General features: G+C 30.8%; 5 protein-coding genes across 5 annotated transcripts; 3 read left to right on the top strand and 2 right to left on the bottom strand.

Annotated features, from left to right (window-relative positions):
- Positions 1–648: 648 nt before the first annotated feature.
- On the top strand, positions 649–4449 carry SPO71 (Spo71p; the record flags this gene model as incomplete). The annotated part of the gene is made up of 1 exon (XM_046080500.1): positions 649–4449. One exon carries the CDS (start codon positions 649–651, stop codon positions 4447–4449), a length of 3801 nt encoding a protein of 1266 aa, XP_045935829.1.
- A 128-nt stretch (positions 4450–4577) lies between these two features.
- STE5 (Ste5p) lies at positions 4578–7643 on the bottom strand (the record flags this gene model as incomplete). The annotated part of the gene is made up of 1 exon (XM_046080501.1): positions 4578–7643. The coding sequence occupies one exon, from the start codon at positions 7641–7643 to the stop codon at positions 4578–4580; it is 3066 nt and encodes a 1021-aa protein (XP_045935830.1).
- A 1589-nt stretch (positions 7644–9232) lies between these two features.
- PDA1 (pyruvate dehydrogenase (acetyl-transferring) subunit E1 alpha) lies at positions 9233–10501 on the bottom strand (the record flags this gene model as incomplete). The annotated part of the gene is made up of 1 exon (XM_046080502.1): positions 9233–10501. One exon carries the CDS (start codon positions 10499–10501, stop codon positions 9233–9235), a length of 1269 nt encoding a protein of 422 aa, XP_045935831.1.
- A 1203-nt stretch (positions 10502–11704) lies between these two features.
- Positions 11705–13471, top strand: ARX1 (putative hydrolase; the record flags this gene model as incomplete). The annotated part of the gene is made up of 1 exon (XM_046080503.1): positions 11705–13471. The coding sequence occupies one exon, from the start codon at positions 11705–11707 to the stop codon at positions 13469–13471; it is 1767 nt and encodes a 588-aa protein (XP_045935832.1).
- A 362-nt stretch (positions 13472–13833) lies between these two features.
- Positions 13834–14817, top strand: DMC1 (recombinase DMC1; the record flags this gene model as incomplete). The annotated part of the gene is made up of 1 exon (XM_046080504.1): positions 13834–14817. The coding sequence occupies one exon, from the start codon at positions 13834–13836 to the stop codon at positions 14815–14817; it is 984 nt and encodes a 327-aa protein (XP_045935833.1).
- Positions 14818–14832: the final 15 nt, after the last annotated feature.

The following is a 14832-nucleotide window of genomic DNA, read 5'->3' on the forward strand; positions in this document are numbered from 1 at the left end:
TCAAGTAATTCATTATCCTTATGTAACTATTGGTTCAGGTCATATAGAGAAAACCAATAACAGATATACTAATATATATATTTAAGTCGAACAATCGTAATAAATATAGTACCACATCTGTATGTGATCAAACACCCCAATCACAAACTAGAACGTAAATCTTTATAATAGTAAATAACCTAATACAAAATATCTCAGTAAAACAAACAGGTTGACTCCGGGTAACAATACAAACAACAAATTATTTTAGTAAAAAAAAAAAAAAAAGGAAAATAACATCACCTTACACGAAAGATTATGATTTATAAACGTGATTTCCATTTTTCATTTTCCCTGCATTGCCAAACAGCAAAAAAATAAACAATTTACGCTGTAAAATGTACTGCATAGCCGCAATAAAGCAATAATCTTTCCTATGTGGTATATATTTTTTTTGGGCGGCAAAATATTATTAACACAAAAAACAAAAAAAAAAAAAAAAAAATTGCTCTAAAGATGTTTGTTACATAATCAGTTTAATAGAAGACCATCAACCAATTTACTCTTAATTAACTGATCTTAATTTGCTATAACAATTATCAAGACGAAATGACACCAAGATAGACAATATCCAGACAGTAAAAAAAAAAAAATAAAAAAAAAAAACACATGGTGGATCTTGAAAAAATTCAGGAAATTGCGCTTGATGACGAAAAATATGTCAATTATTATAAAAAAATCTTATCAGATCCATTTATTTTAATATCAGACGATCAATCAAACACCTTTAACCATGAAAAGAATTATCCCCATAATATCAAAATTTTGGAAATACCTAGAAAGTCGTTCACTGCATTCAGATTGAAATATGCATCTCCAACTGAAATTTCATTGAATTCGACAACTTGCTTACTAGGAGGTGTTCCTAGATCATGGTTACTATATCATCCTAAGAACGCCTTTACAGACAACATATCAAAGATATTTTTTACCAATTTAAGAAGACACTTAAGTAGGTGGACTGATGAAAATTATGTCACAGCTTATGAGGACCAAATAAATGATGATTTTACTAGAAATTTGGGTTACGATACGAATTTTGCTTCAAACGCTCAAAATCTTGGTGACAAAAAAGTTCACTCATCCCATTTTTTAAATAGTAAAAATAAGAGCAAGACAGTGGCCGTATTGAATAGAAACAAGCATGATAACCATCACAATGTATTATCTAGGACAATGAGCTTAGATGAGGATTCAGCATTGAGGAAAAATATTAATACTGTCAATAATAACATCACTGCTACTAATTCTAACAATACGATTAATACTAGCAACCATAGCCAGATTAATAATGATGATACTTCAACGATTAATGTCACTGAAAATTCTATTTCAGATCCTGTATTAACCAATTATACATCTCGTGAAAAAAAGGCGCCTAATATAATAGTATCATCCACAGGGTCATTAGAAAAAGAAGAAGCAATCAACAACCACGAAAGAAAAGAAAATCCAGCTTTTAATTTCACAAATCAAAATTGTATTTCGACCACCGAAATGGATGAAGTACTTTCTGTTGGCTCTCACAATTATACAACATTTGACCGAAAATTAATTGCTTCTCTATCTCCACATATTTCTAGAATTAAAACACTAGAACCCAATCCTATAAGTGGACAAAAGTTACACTCAATACAGGTAACAAATTTAAGGCAAAAAAGTGATCATGGAACGCTGCACAGAAACAAAACATTAAGTTCTACCAAGTATAGCCAAACTTTAGGAACACAAAGATCTTTGATATTAAACACCATTTCCACAACAAAACATTATATAAATAAAATAAAATCTCCAAATTATTTAGGTGAACTTCAACCTGCTGCTACACAGCTTACAATCGCTGAAAAATTTATGGAAAATTTTAAAGAAGGTGAAATAATTAAATTGGAAAAGATGTTGGTTATGGTTAAGGAACCGTTAGACGAACCAAACAACGAAACCTTGTCTTTTTGTAACAATGAGTCTGTTGAAACTAGAGTCAAGGAACGCTGGAAAGAATATATCGTTACTGCTCGTTCAACAAATAATGTTTATGCTCCATTATTTTTACAGTTTTATGACAATAGAATTATACCTAAAATACTATTGAACGAAACAGGGGCCGGAAAGAAATCTCGAAACAGAATTACAAAACATTTTGGAAACCGTTCTAGGTACAACTCGTGTAAGAAACTTGACTTCACCTTGGATTCTAATTGCTCCGTTGGATTTTACAATATTTTAGATAAATCCATTTATATAGCCAAACCCCGACATATATATTATGGGCATGTGTCTCATGACGAACCTAACACAGATCAGGACTGTTCTTTTCAAATTTATATTTTGAAATGCACGTCAATGTTATCTTCCAATAGGTGGTTGACATTTTTAAGGGAATTTATCGGGTTAAACTCTTTAACTGAATCTTTTAAAATAAACATACCAAAGTTACAAATGGAATTACGATTGAATATCCCCTATAAAGTACAATACCTGTTCAAAATTAAAAGTGAATCAGAAAATAAATATTTGAAAGTTTTAAAAGTAGATAGGGGCTATAAGGTTTTACAATTACCTATAATCAGATATGTAGAAATTTTGCTCAGAAAAATTTTATTGGAAACAGGGAATAAAGAAGCCGTTACAGGGTTTTGTGATAAAATGGACTCGTTGCTGGGATTTGCATGGAAACAGTATGATAGATTAGAATGGAATGTTGGTGACCAACTGGACGTTTTACAAGGGAGTTTAATTTTAAATTTAACACATACTTTGGAATTTAGAAAATATCTCCATTATCCAAGAACAATAGAGCTTCCAATCGACGAGGAGAAACGAGACCACAGAGTAATAAAGTTAAGTGAACCTGAGCCTATAGAGGGGTTTCTTTCAAGATTGACAGACAGATACGGGAAAACAACAAGTCGTGTCTTTAGAAGTAATTATTTAAAATTTAATTACTTTTACACCAATAATGAATTACTATTTTTTACATCTTCTTTTAAAGCTTTGCCCGTTATACCCGAAAGTGTTTCGGATGTTGATTATCTAACTTCATCTGTTAATAAAAAAGACTTCCCAATTTTGGAGAAGTTACCTCAAATCTATAGCCATACTCCGTTCCCAATCAATCTACAAAGTCAAATCGAATGGCTTGATGAGAACTTAACTTTGAAAGAGTTTATGATTAAGGACGAATATGCATTTAATTGTGCTTCGAGGAGAGTCCAACAAATTATAAAGGCGGAGGGCCTTATAAACCTAACGTTAGTCAAGTCGGTTGAAAAATATGTACTTAAGGGCATTGGATCAGAATTTTATGCAGAGTTTTTGAAGAAATCCAACGAAGCATTGTGGGGGAAAGATATATCTTTAGGGGAAATTTATAATTGTTTGTTTACAATAACTATGGAGGACAATACTTTTATTCGATTTTTAGCTCCAACTGAGTTTATATGTAATGAATGGGTCAATTCATTAAAAAGATTGGCTACATATTGGAAAGCCAAGAAAACACAGGAACTTAAAGGAATGTGGGATGTGAAAATAACCAATTTAAAAGCCCTAAACATTACCGAAAACAATGAAGCAAATATATATGCTAGAAACACACCCAAATGGATAACCGAAAGGGCTAAATGTGATGACATCAATTATAACATAACTACTTATTCTATGCTGCGACCCCTAATTAGAAGCGGGATATTGTACCAGAAATCACATATACATACTACTTTCAATAAGTATTACGTGGTTTTAGTTCCGGGATTTTTGATGTTGTTCACGTGCTTTATTAGAGGATGTACTGGTAAAGCCTATAATACTGCAGACTATAGACATTATTTAACTATTCCAATCGAAGATTGCTATGTTTACTCTGGTCAATCTACTAATTTAGATTTATTAAAGAGAGATAAAGAATTTGATACGCTAAACCCAGGTAACCATGCGTTGCCTCGTGTTTATAATGATGGTTGGCAGTCAGGAGAGAATGAGATTTCTAGATGCTTTAGTTTATGGTTTAAATCCAAAAGAATATTGGCCAAATATTCTTCGTTGCCAAACGAATCCACTTTGAAAACAACCGAGGAGGAATTTACGAATAATATCTTTTCAAATAGTCAGAATTCTACTCGTTATCAAGATATCAATGATACTTGTAACACTACAGACAATTCTGTAGATGTAAGTGACTATTTATTGTTGACAAATTTATTTCAAGACACTACTGATGCAAAGTGTGATCCAGTTGTTATGGACAGGGAAAAGTATAGTGGAGAAAAGGGGAAAAAAGGTGAGAGGAAAAAAATTAACTTAGTGAGTAGGTTAGGAGTCACTGGTAGGGTTATGGTTTTCATGGCAAGATCTAGGCAAGAAAGAGATTTATGGATATCCGATCTTCACGTTGTTTTGGAGGGATTACATTAAAAGGTCATTTTTTTTGTCGGGGAAAAAAAAAAAAAAAAAAAAAAAAAAAAAATTTTTAAACTCTTATATATAGGTATATAGATATATGGTAGTGGACAAGCAACTCCTAATATTAAACAGGTCATATTTCACAAATATTCATACATAATTTCAGGGTTCTGCTTATGTACAGTCTTAATATCTGTTTGAAAATTAATTGACTCGTCTAAAGCTTTACTCACCTCATTAATTAGTAAAGTCCATCTTGGTGAGTTTCCTCCACCATATACATAAAGACTATTCTCTAAGGAATTATGGCCAAGATTATTTGTTAAGACATCTGTCTTAACGGCCTGGTCTCCATTGTTACTGTAATTATCTATGATTACATTGTGAAACGATTTTTCTGGTGATTGTAAATGCATGTGGGTGTCAACGACTTCTTCTGAATCCTCACCGAATTTGATATTAAAAGTAAAACTGATAACCTCTAATAAGTCATTCCACGTATCGATTTCCAACAATTCCGAGATTTTGTTAGAATAATCCACATTTAAAAATCCAACATGAATCTTGATCCCACTAAAATTCTCAAACTGTGTTGGATTGGATCCAAATATATTGTAATTCATAAATAAACAGGATTTAGACTCATTCATGGAGGAATTAGAAATAACTACTAAACCAACATCATTTAAAAAATCGTTTGATGCACCGTGTGGGTAAATTTTATAGAATAGGTCCTCTGGTGTAAATGTTGCGCCTCTAAACTGTTTAAAGTTTAGCCCAGAACTCATTTGTGATAGAACATGAGTTGTCGATCCAAAACACAATATTTTTAAATCCTCGCTAATACAACATAGATGCAATTTTTTCAATTTTGGATATGTATTTAATGCTTTTATTGCGTTGATAAGATTATTGTTTTGAATTTGTGTGATTTTTTTTTCAGAATCCAACTGTAAAACTATAATCAATTCTGTGGGTTCCCTCTTTTTTAATGTTAAATAAAAAGTGATTATAGTATTTATTTCTGTTTCTTCAAAATTGCTTGCGGAATCTAATGCTTCCTTTTCAACGGGTGGCAGTTTTGATATGACACGATTGTTGTTGCTATTACTGTGTATACCGTTAGAAAATACACTTTCTCTTCTTCTTACAATCACATCAGCGGTGGACTTGATGTTGTTCGCAATAAATGGCTTATTATCGGTGATAGCAATATCGAAAGTTGATATGCCCACACTATTTTTGTTACTAGCACTTTCTTTAATTTCCGTTCTGACGCTGTTATTTTTATTATTGTCAAATTTATAATCGTTTGGTATTTTTAAAGTTGATGTGAAAGAACAGTTATCAAAAAAAAGATTAAAATCCAATAAAGCACTAATCCATTTTTCTATTATTTTGCTGTCGTTATTATTTAAATTTTGGGTCATATAAAACGTATGTGTTTGTGTAATTCTTGAACTTGAATCAAGCGGTACTAATATTTTTGATTTTAAAACAGAACTTTCTAATGTGTCTATAACGATTTTGTAACGCAAATTTTTTACTTTCATTGAATCAATACTTCTATTTCCGATAGCAGTGTTTTCTTTACATAGAGCGTTTTGTTTTAATTCAATAAGTTTGAATGAGCTGAACATTTTTGATCGATCTTCTGCGTGATAGTTTTCTTTCAAATATGCTATCAACAATATATTTTCAAATAAATAACAATAGCATTTATTATATGTTTTTCCATCCTCGCTAAAATTTAAAATATCAACAATTCTTAGTAAACCATAGTGCAAATCAATGATCCAAGCTTCTAATTCATCTTTAAAATTCGCCAAGAGTTGTTGGATGAAGTATGATCTTAAAAATGCCAAAGATATCAACACTTTGGGTTCCTTTTCTTGATTTAAAGTTGTTATCGAATTATTTCTATTTGCTTTATTATTACTAGTTAGTGTTGTTCTATTAATTTGTAAGTCTTCAAACTCATCTTCATCCGCATCAGAGCCTTCATGGTTATATGACAAAGTGTCAGGTATATTTTTGCTCACCGAAGATGTAACAACCGAAGGAATTATATCTGTAGAATGGGTATTTTTGTGGAAAATTTTGCTTACCGGTTTATTTTTTATGGAGCCACCATTTTTAATACTATTACAATGCTTGTTGTGATCTCTTATCGAAGATGCTGGTGAAAGAACTTTAGCTATTTCTGGTCTGCATATCCTGTGGTTATCCTTATTAGGTATATGGGTTAAAGGCATATTTTGTTGGGCGGGATAATTTTCTGGGGGGTTATCTGTTTTCGGAGATGTTGGCTGCTTTGTATTCATTTTATCCTTCATTAAGAAACTAAATATTATAGAATCTTTTAGTAATCCATCGAGTGGAACACACGTTTGGCAACAAAGCAAACATTCAGGAAAAAGTTTATCTGGATTAATATCATTGTTGGTGTTTTCCGCATTTTTCATTTCCATAAATAAATATAAACATTCTTCGTGTACTACATGATCGCATTCCAAAGTTATAATTTTTTCATTGCATATTTTATTCATAACTGTTTCAGTACAAAGACAGCATTTTTCATTTAACAATTTTTTTTTGCTATTCTTTTTTTTAACCGGCAAATTACCGTTATAATTTTCATCTGTGTTATTGATTTTTTTTAAGTTTGGAGGATTCACAGAAGATGGTATTTCTGAGGGGGTGAAACACTCTAAAAGTGTATCATGTTTATTTTTTTGGGATAAATTATTATTACTATTGTTGTTTTTAGAGGGTATATTTTGTTGTATGAATGAAGACGATAAAAAGTTTTCATTATTTGAATTTACATTGCTATTATGAGCTGTAATATTATCCAATATTTTTGGGTCATAATTTTTCAGTAATGGGGATTTGATAGTTGAAAATGGTGGTTTAACATTAAAATTTTCTTTACTTGGTGATAAAAACAATTTATTTACAGGGTTTGGATTAGGAATTAATCTAATTGGAAAGGAGTGTATCGGTTCAACTTTTGAAATTGTTTTTGACATTGAAGGAGGATTAGCGGCTGCAAATTTTTTGTAAGTTACAGTATAGGTATCTTTATGAGTTTTGGTAAACTTAAAATTCTTGGATACCCACTTTTTTTCGTTATTGAGGAAGGAATTTGTGGAAGATAAAGGTAATGAGTTTTTGGTAAAAGATGTTGTTGAATCAAATTCCATGTTTGATCTTAGATTATTTTTAAGATGTAAAAAAAAATATTTGTTTTTTTAAAATTGAAGAGACTATCAAATATCTTAAAATTATGGTAAAAATAATGTAAAATTTAATAGTTGTAAATGACACACATATGTTTATTACATATTAATATCTTTAAACAAAATGAAATAAATAAGATAAATAAAATAGAAATATATATATATATATATATATATGTATATATATTAGTAAGAATTATATAGAAACTACAATGAGTTTCAAATTGCCATATTAGATTTTTTTTTTTTTTTTTTTTTTTTTTTTGAGGTTGAGTTTATTTTTTTTTTTTTTTTTTTTTTTTTTTTTAATTAATGACAGTGACATCGACATTTACCACACACAGCGAATTGCTTCAAAGATTGTGGACCAACAGCATCGGTAATGGGGTCTATCACGTGATCATAAAAATGGATATAACATCACCTTTTACGAAGTAATTTATCACAGCCATTTTTAAATAATCAGCTATAAAAATAAAGTGTATGTTTTTCTCTGCATGATATTAAACCTATTTTATAGCAATACTGAGAAAACACGCAGATTTCATATTCTCTTAACTCCAAATCTAAAGGACATATAGCGGCATTTCCAAGAATAATACCACTCAATCAAATTGTGTGATCCTACACTTCTCATATAATACAATAAGACAGCTCACTTGTATCATATCTTCATGAATATATATATATATATATATATATATGATAATAATAAAGGTAAATAAATATATTGGATGTGCAATAAAAACTAACGATGATAATCTATATATGTATTTAAATAAAAAAGTGTTGTATGTAAATTGGGAAGATACAAATGAATTTACTTTCAATAATAAATTCTAAAAGACAAAACAAATAAAAACCCCCTGCAAAATAATATTCATAAACTAATTTGCCAACTTATAGTAACAAATATTATCAAGTGAAAAAAAAATATAAGCAGATACCGATTTGATGGAGAGAGAAATCGTAAAATATAAGTTAGCAAATACAGAATAATATTTGAAAATGTGAGTTTGTTAGGGAAATGACTCGTTAAATTTTTTTGGTAAAGGGGTTAACAATTAAAACAAAACAACCATCAAAACAAAAAAGAAAAAAAAAAAAACAATATAATAAACATCAATTAACCAATTAATAAACAAATCGGGAGAGAGAGAAATGATTGTTATTAATAATTTTGGAAAACCCATTTCTTTATTAAATTGATAATTGATGCTGTCCTGTTTTCATCTTATTAACCAAAAAGAAAAAAAAAAGACTCTACTCTTTTTGGAACTTCTTTCCTCAAATAAAACCTAAATTTAAGTCACTTAATACTCAAAAAAAAACAAAAAAAAAAAAAAAAAAAGACAGAAGGAAAAGGAAAAGGAAAAGGAAAATGTGAAAAAATTTTGAATTATTAATGTTAAAATCAAAACAATATTAATATAACAGCATGATAACCAAATTTAAAGCCCCGCTCTGGTTATATATATAAAGGAGAAAAAAAAGAAAGGGAAAAGAAAGAAAAAAGGAAAAAAAATTTACTTTTTTTCTTTTGGATTTTTCATTTAATCTCTAAATGCAAAACCATTCTTTTTGAAATCCCAAGTATCTTCTCTTAATCTACCTCTTAAGGTTGGAGTTTCAGTACCTTTGACGTAAACATCTTCAAACAAAATACTCATTTTGGCCTCTGGAGCTGGAGCAGCATCAGCCAATTCGACTTGTTCATCAACATATTTTCTGGCAGATTTGTCGTAAGCTTTAATTTCATCTTCAGTAGCAATACCTAAGTCTAGCAACTTCATTTTCAAACCAGCAATTGGATCATTCTTAGATCTCATATGTTGAATTTCTTCCCTGGTTCTATAAGTGGTACCAGGGTCTGACATGGAATGACCACCATATCTATAAGTTTCATATTCCAAAACTAATGGACCATTACCAGAAACAGCCCAATCCTTAGCAAATTTAGAGGCTTGGTAAACAGCCAAAATATCCATACCATTTACTTTTAAACCTGGAATATATTGACCACGCTTATAATACTCAGTCATAGCAGAAGATCTGGCGGCAGAAGTACCCATACCATATTTATTATTTTCACAACAGTAAATGACAGGTAAATTCCACAATTTGGCCATATTGAAACTTTCAAAAACCTGGCCTTGGTTAGAGGCACCATCACCATACAAGGTGAAAGAACAAGCATCTTCGCTCTTATATTTATGAGCAAAAGCCAAACCGGTACCTAATGGAACTTGAGCACCAACAATACCATTACCACCAAAGAAGTTTGGGGCATACAAATGCATACTACCACCTTTACCAAAAGAGACACCAGTTCTTCTACCCATTAGCTCAGCTAGGACAGCTTGAACGGAAGCACCTCTCATGTAAGTGAAACCATGACATCTATAGGATGTAATAATGGTATCTTGCTTACTTATAGCATTTTCGATACCAACAGCAATTGCTTCTTGGCCAACAGACAAATGACAGAAACCTCTAATTTTCTTTGCTTTGTACAATGCATCACAGGCCATTTCCATTCTTCTGATAATGATCATATCCTTGTACATTTGTAACAAACTGGATTTAGTAGTGGTGTAGGATAAATCTGGTAAATTTTCCAATAAGTAACCTTCAAAGGAAGTGTCACTTAGGGAAATTTTGATTAAATCATTTTCTTGAGCATCGTTAGCTTTGGCTTCTTGTGGGGCAGCAGCTGTAGCAGATGTTAATTTGGTGGTGTTTAGAAAACGACGAGCAGCAATAAATGGAAGTGTTGCTGTTGATGATTTGGAAAACAATTGCTTACGAACAGCAGACAACATTTTTCTTGCTTATTTTATTATTGTTGATGGTATTATTTTTTTTTTTAAGGTAAGGTATTTGAATATAATTGTTGAATTATTTGTAGACGTTGAGAAAAAGGTAAAGGTAAAAGTGAAAGTATATTATATATACAAAAAAAAAAAAAGAAAAATTAATAATTGGAATTTATGAATGATTAAAGATTGATTTAAATATGATATTTTGGTTTCGTTTAGAAAGTTAAGAAATGTTTAAATTTTTTTTTGGAGGGGGGGGGGGGAAAAAGCGTGCGTTGAGGGGAAAAAAAGAAAGAAAAGAAAAAAAAAAAAAAAAAAAAAAAAAAAAGTTTAGCCTGGGTTAAAAAGCTAATTGGATTTAAGACTATTTTTATAAAACCAAAAACCAAAAAAAGACGGAAATTAAAACGAGAGCGCTTAAAGAAAAATTGCATTGGAATGTACGGGGTTATCTGGGGAATTCCAACTTTTTGTTTTCTTTGTGATAGATAAGAAATAAAAACACAAAACACGTAACAGAGTTGTCCGCGTCGGTTTCGTCTTTTACCGCTCTCTCTCTTTCTCCACACGGATTACACCAGAAAATACTATGTGGTGTACAGATGCTTATTATAAACCATATTTCTTTCTTCTTACCGCCTTCTAAAATAATAATAATAATTAACCGGATTTCAATGTCCTTTTTATTAATTTTCTCTTTTGTTTTTTAACCGGAAAATTAAAGGCTATTAAAAATATTTATAATAAGAATAATTATTTGATTTCCTCTACTCGTTCTAACCGTCGTTTTCCTTTTGTGTATTTTTAATATTGTTTTATCATCTAATTAAAATTTAATATCAATGTCCGAGAACCTATTAATACCGAGAACATATTTTATCAAAAAAAAACTCTTCTTTTTTCTTTTTTCTTTTTTCTTTTTCGTTTCTTTTTCGTTTCTTTTTTTTTTTCCCATAAGTTTTGCTTAAATTTCTTTTTTTCAAAAAAAAAAAAAAAAAAAAGAAAAGAAAAAAAAAAAAAACGACATCCAAATTAAAATTATTCACCTTTTCAATGATGTCCTTAGATTAATCTTTTTTTCCTTTACTTTCCTTTTATTTACTTTCCTGACATTAAACTACCTCATAAAAATACCCTTTTAATTATATACATCTCATCCATCAACATCCACAAATACACTCATACATATAACTTTTTTTTTTCAAAATGGCTTTAGCTATCTCTCATGAAGATACACAAATATTATTAAAAGATAAAAACGTGTTAGTTGAATCTACCTTGGATAAATATAGAACTGCGGGTCAAATTACTCAAACTGCTTTAAGATATTTAATTAATTTAATCAATGACTCATACCACTATAAAAAAACTGATACTCCTTTAACTATTTCTCAATTGTGTTTTTTAACAGATAGTTTTATAAATCAAACATTGGAAAGCTTTTATAAAAATAAAGTTAACGAAAGAGGAATTTCTCACCCAACTACTATCGATGTTGATGAATTAACTAATGGCTGGAGTCCAGAATTAGATGATCCAGTTTTCTTGACTAATAAAAATAAGTTATATACCGAAAATTTTAAATCCAATGGTATAAAAAGGTGCGTTGAAGATATTTTGCAATATGGAGATATAGTCAAATTAACTGTAGGCTGTCATATAGACGGCTATACATCCCAGGTCTCTCATACTATTGTTATCTCACCAACAACTATAGAACAAGAAAATATAAAACCTCAGGGCCCATTGTTGGGTGGAAAAGCAGATGCAATTGCTGCTGCTCATATTGCTACAGAGTCTTTAGTGACTTTGTTAGGTTGTGCATTACATCCAGAAAAATTACCTTCAACTTTGCATCACACCAAAGTCACTGGCAGTTTAATAAGAACCATAGTCGATACTATTGTTTCTATGTACAATTGCTCCATTGTACCAGGATCTAAAATCCGTCGTATTAGAAGATTTTTAGCTGGTCAAAATGAAGGTGTTGTTGCTGAAAGAGAGTTTAAAGGATGCGTATGGTACGAAGCCAACCAGGAGGCTCGAATTTTACAAGAGATTAATAAAAATAACAGCAATGAATTGCTTTTAAAATCTAATGCAGCAAGATCTATCGATGACAACTCTGCAGTTCCAACTGATGACTTTGTTGTTGCACCCGGTGAAGTTTATTTAATTGATTTGAAAGTAGCCTCATTGGCAGGAACTGAGGGCTTAGGTCTAGTCACTTTAGAACAAGTTGAAAATTTCAATGGTACCACCACCTCTGGTAGAACTTTAGTTGCCAGACCAACTCAGTATGTTCGCGATTATACTCAACAACACAATTTGAAACTGAAAACTTCTAGACAAGTCTTAAACAAATTGGATAAGTTAGGGGGCGTTTACCCAGTTAAACTAACTTACTTATCCCCTTTTTTCACCAAGGAAGACAATACTGGTAATGAGGCCAATATTATTCAAGACTTAAAAAGCTTACGTTTGGGTATGTCTGAAATTGTCAATAATTTCTTGGCTACTACAAAACCAATACAAATATGTAAGTTTATTCCATGGAAATTGATTTTAAGCTCTGCTAATCCAACTGGGTCTAAGGGCTTTGATGCTGTTAATCCTACTTTACCGGGCTTTGAAGTACCGCTACCACAATTAAATATACCTGGTATTAAATTAAAATCATTGCTAAAAGATAGAAGTTGTTTGACTTTACCTGTTGCCAGAGAATGTTGTACAGTTGCATTAAGCGAAGAAGAATCTTGTTTAATTAGATTAACTGGTGGTAGCAGAACTTGTCAACCTAGTTGGATCCATTCACAGTACCAGTTGGATACCACCAATAATATTGTACAAGGTGTGTTCCAACTAGCAGAATTAAGTAAGGATGAAAGATTTGGTATCAAGATTAGAGAAACTTTGCCAATGAAAAAGAAATTAGTAAACATGGTCAGCTATGATGAAAATATGATGGCTTGAAAAAAAAAAAAGACTTTTGTTTATATCCTTTTTCTTTTTTTCTTTTTTATTTTTTTTTTCCTCTAGTGTAAATTATATATCTATTTAAATATTAAAAAAATATACATTAAAAAAAAAAAAAAAAATGAAGTGGCGAATTACTGTCATTTGTTAAACTCGGCGGCTAATTTAAAAATCTAAATTTTAGCATATATATTTAAATTTCTTGTTTTAAACTTTCATCCTTTCAGTTTAGACAGATATAAAATTAACATATCTTCTTTATGGTATTTTTTTTCTTTTTTTTTCTTAAGAAATAAAACAATTAACAATTAAAAAAAAGAAAAAAAAGAAAAAAAAAAAAAGGTCACAGGCAAAAAGAAATGTCAGAAACAACCACAACAGGTATAATTACAATTGATGAACTACAAAATTATGGTATCAATGTTTCAGATTTATCTAAATTGAAAAGTGGTGGTATTTATTCTGTTCAATCAGTTTTATCCACAACTAGAAGGAATATGATCAAGATCAAAGGTTTAAGTGAAGTTAAAGTTGAAAAAATTAAAGAAGCTGCAAATAAGATTATCAAAGTTGGCTTTATTCCTGCCTCTTTACAAGCTTCACATAGAGAAAATGTTTTTAGTATTTCTACCGGTTCAAAAAATTTAGACTCGATATTAGGTGGCGGCATCATGACAATGAGCATTACTGAAGTATTTGGAGAGTTCCGTTGCGGCAAAACACAAATGTCACACACATTGTGTGTCACCACTCAATTACCTAAGGATATGGGTGGTGCAGAGGGGAAAGTTGTTTTTATTGATACGGAAGGTACTTTTAGGCCTGAAAGAATCCAACAAATCGCTAGTAGATTTGAATTAGATCCAGAAGCCTGTTTGGACAATGTCACTTATGCAAGAGCTTTAAATAGTGAGCACCAAATGGAATTGATAGAACAATTGGGCGAAATCTTGGGTTCTGGTGATTATAAATTAATTGTGGTCGACTCTATTATGGCCTTGTTCAGGGTTGATTATTTAGGTAGAGGTGAACTAAATGAAAGACAACAAAAGTTAAACCAACTTTTATCCAGATTAAATAGAATTTCTGAAGAATACAATGTTGCAGTTTTTATGACCAACCAAGTTCAATCAGATCCTGGCGCCAGTGCTCTTTTTGCTTCAGCAGATGGCCGTAAACCAGTTGGTGGCCACGTATTGGCGCACGCAAGTTCCACAAGAATTTTATTGAGAAAAGGTCGTGGTGATGAACGTGTCGCTAAGTTGCAAGACTCCCCTGATATGCCTGAAAGGGAATGCACTTATATTATTGGAGAAAAAGGTATTACCGACCCAGAGAATTAAAAAAAAAAAAAAAAA

This window comes from Saccharomycodes ludwigii, chromosome II (genome assembly GCF_020623625.1).
Source record: "Saccharomycodes ludwigii strain NBRC 1722 chromosome II, whole genome shotgun sequence".
In the NCBI taxonomy this organism is placed as follows: Eukaryota; Fungi; Ascomycota; class Saccharomycetes; order Saccharomycodales; family Saccharomycodaceae; genus Saccharomycodes; species Saccharomycodes ludwigii.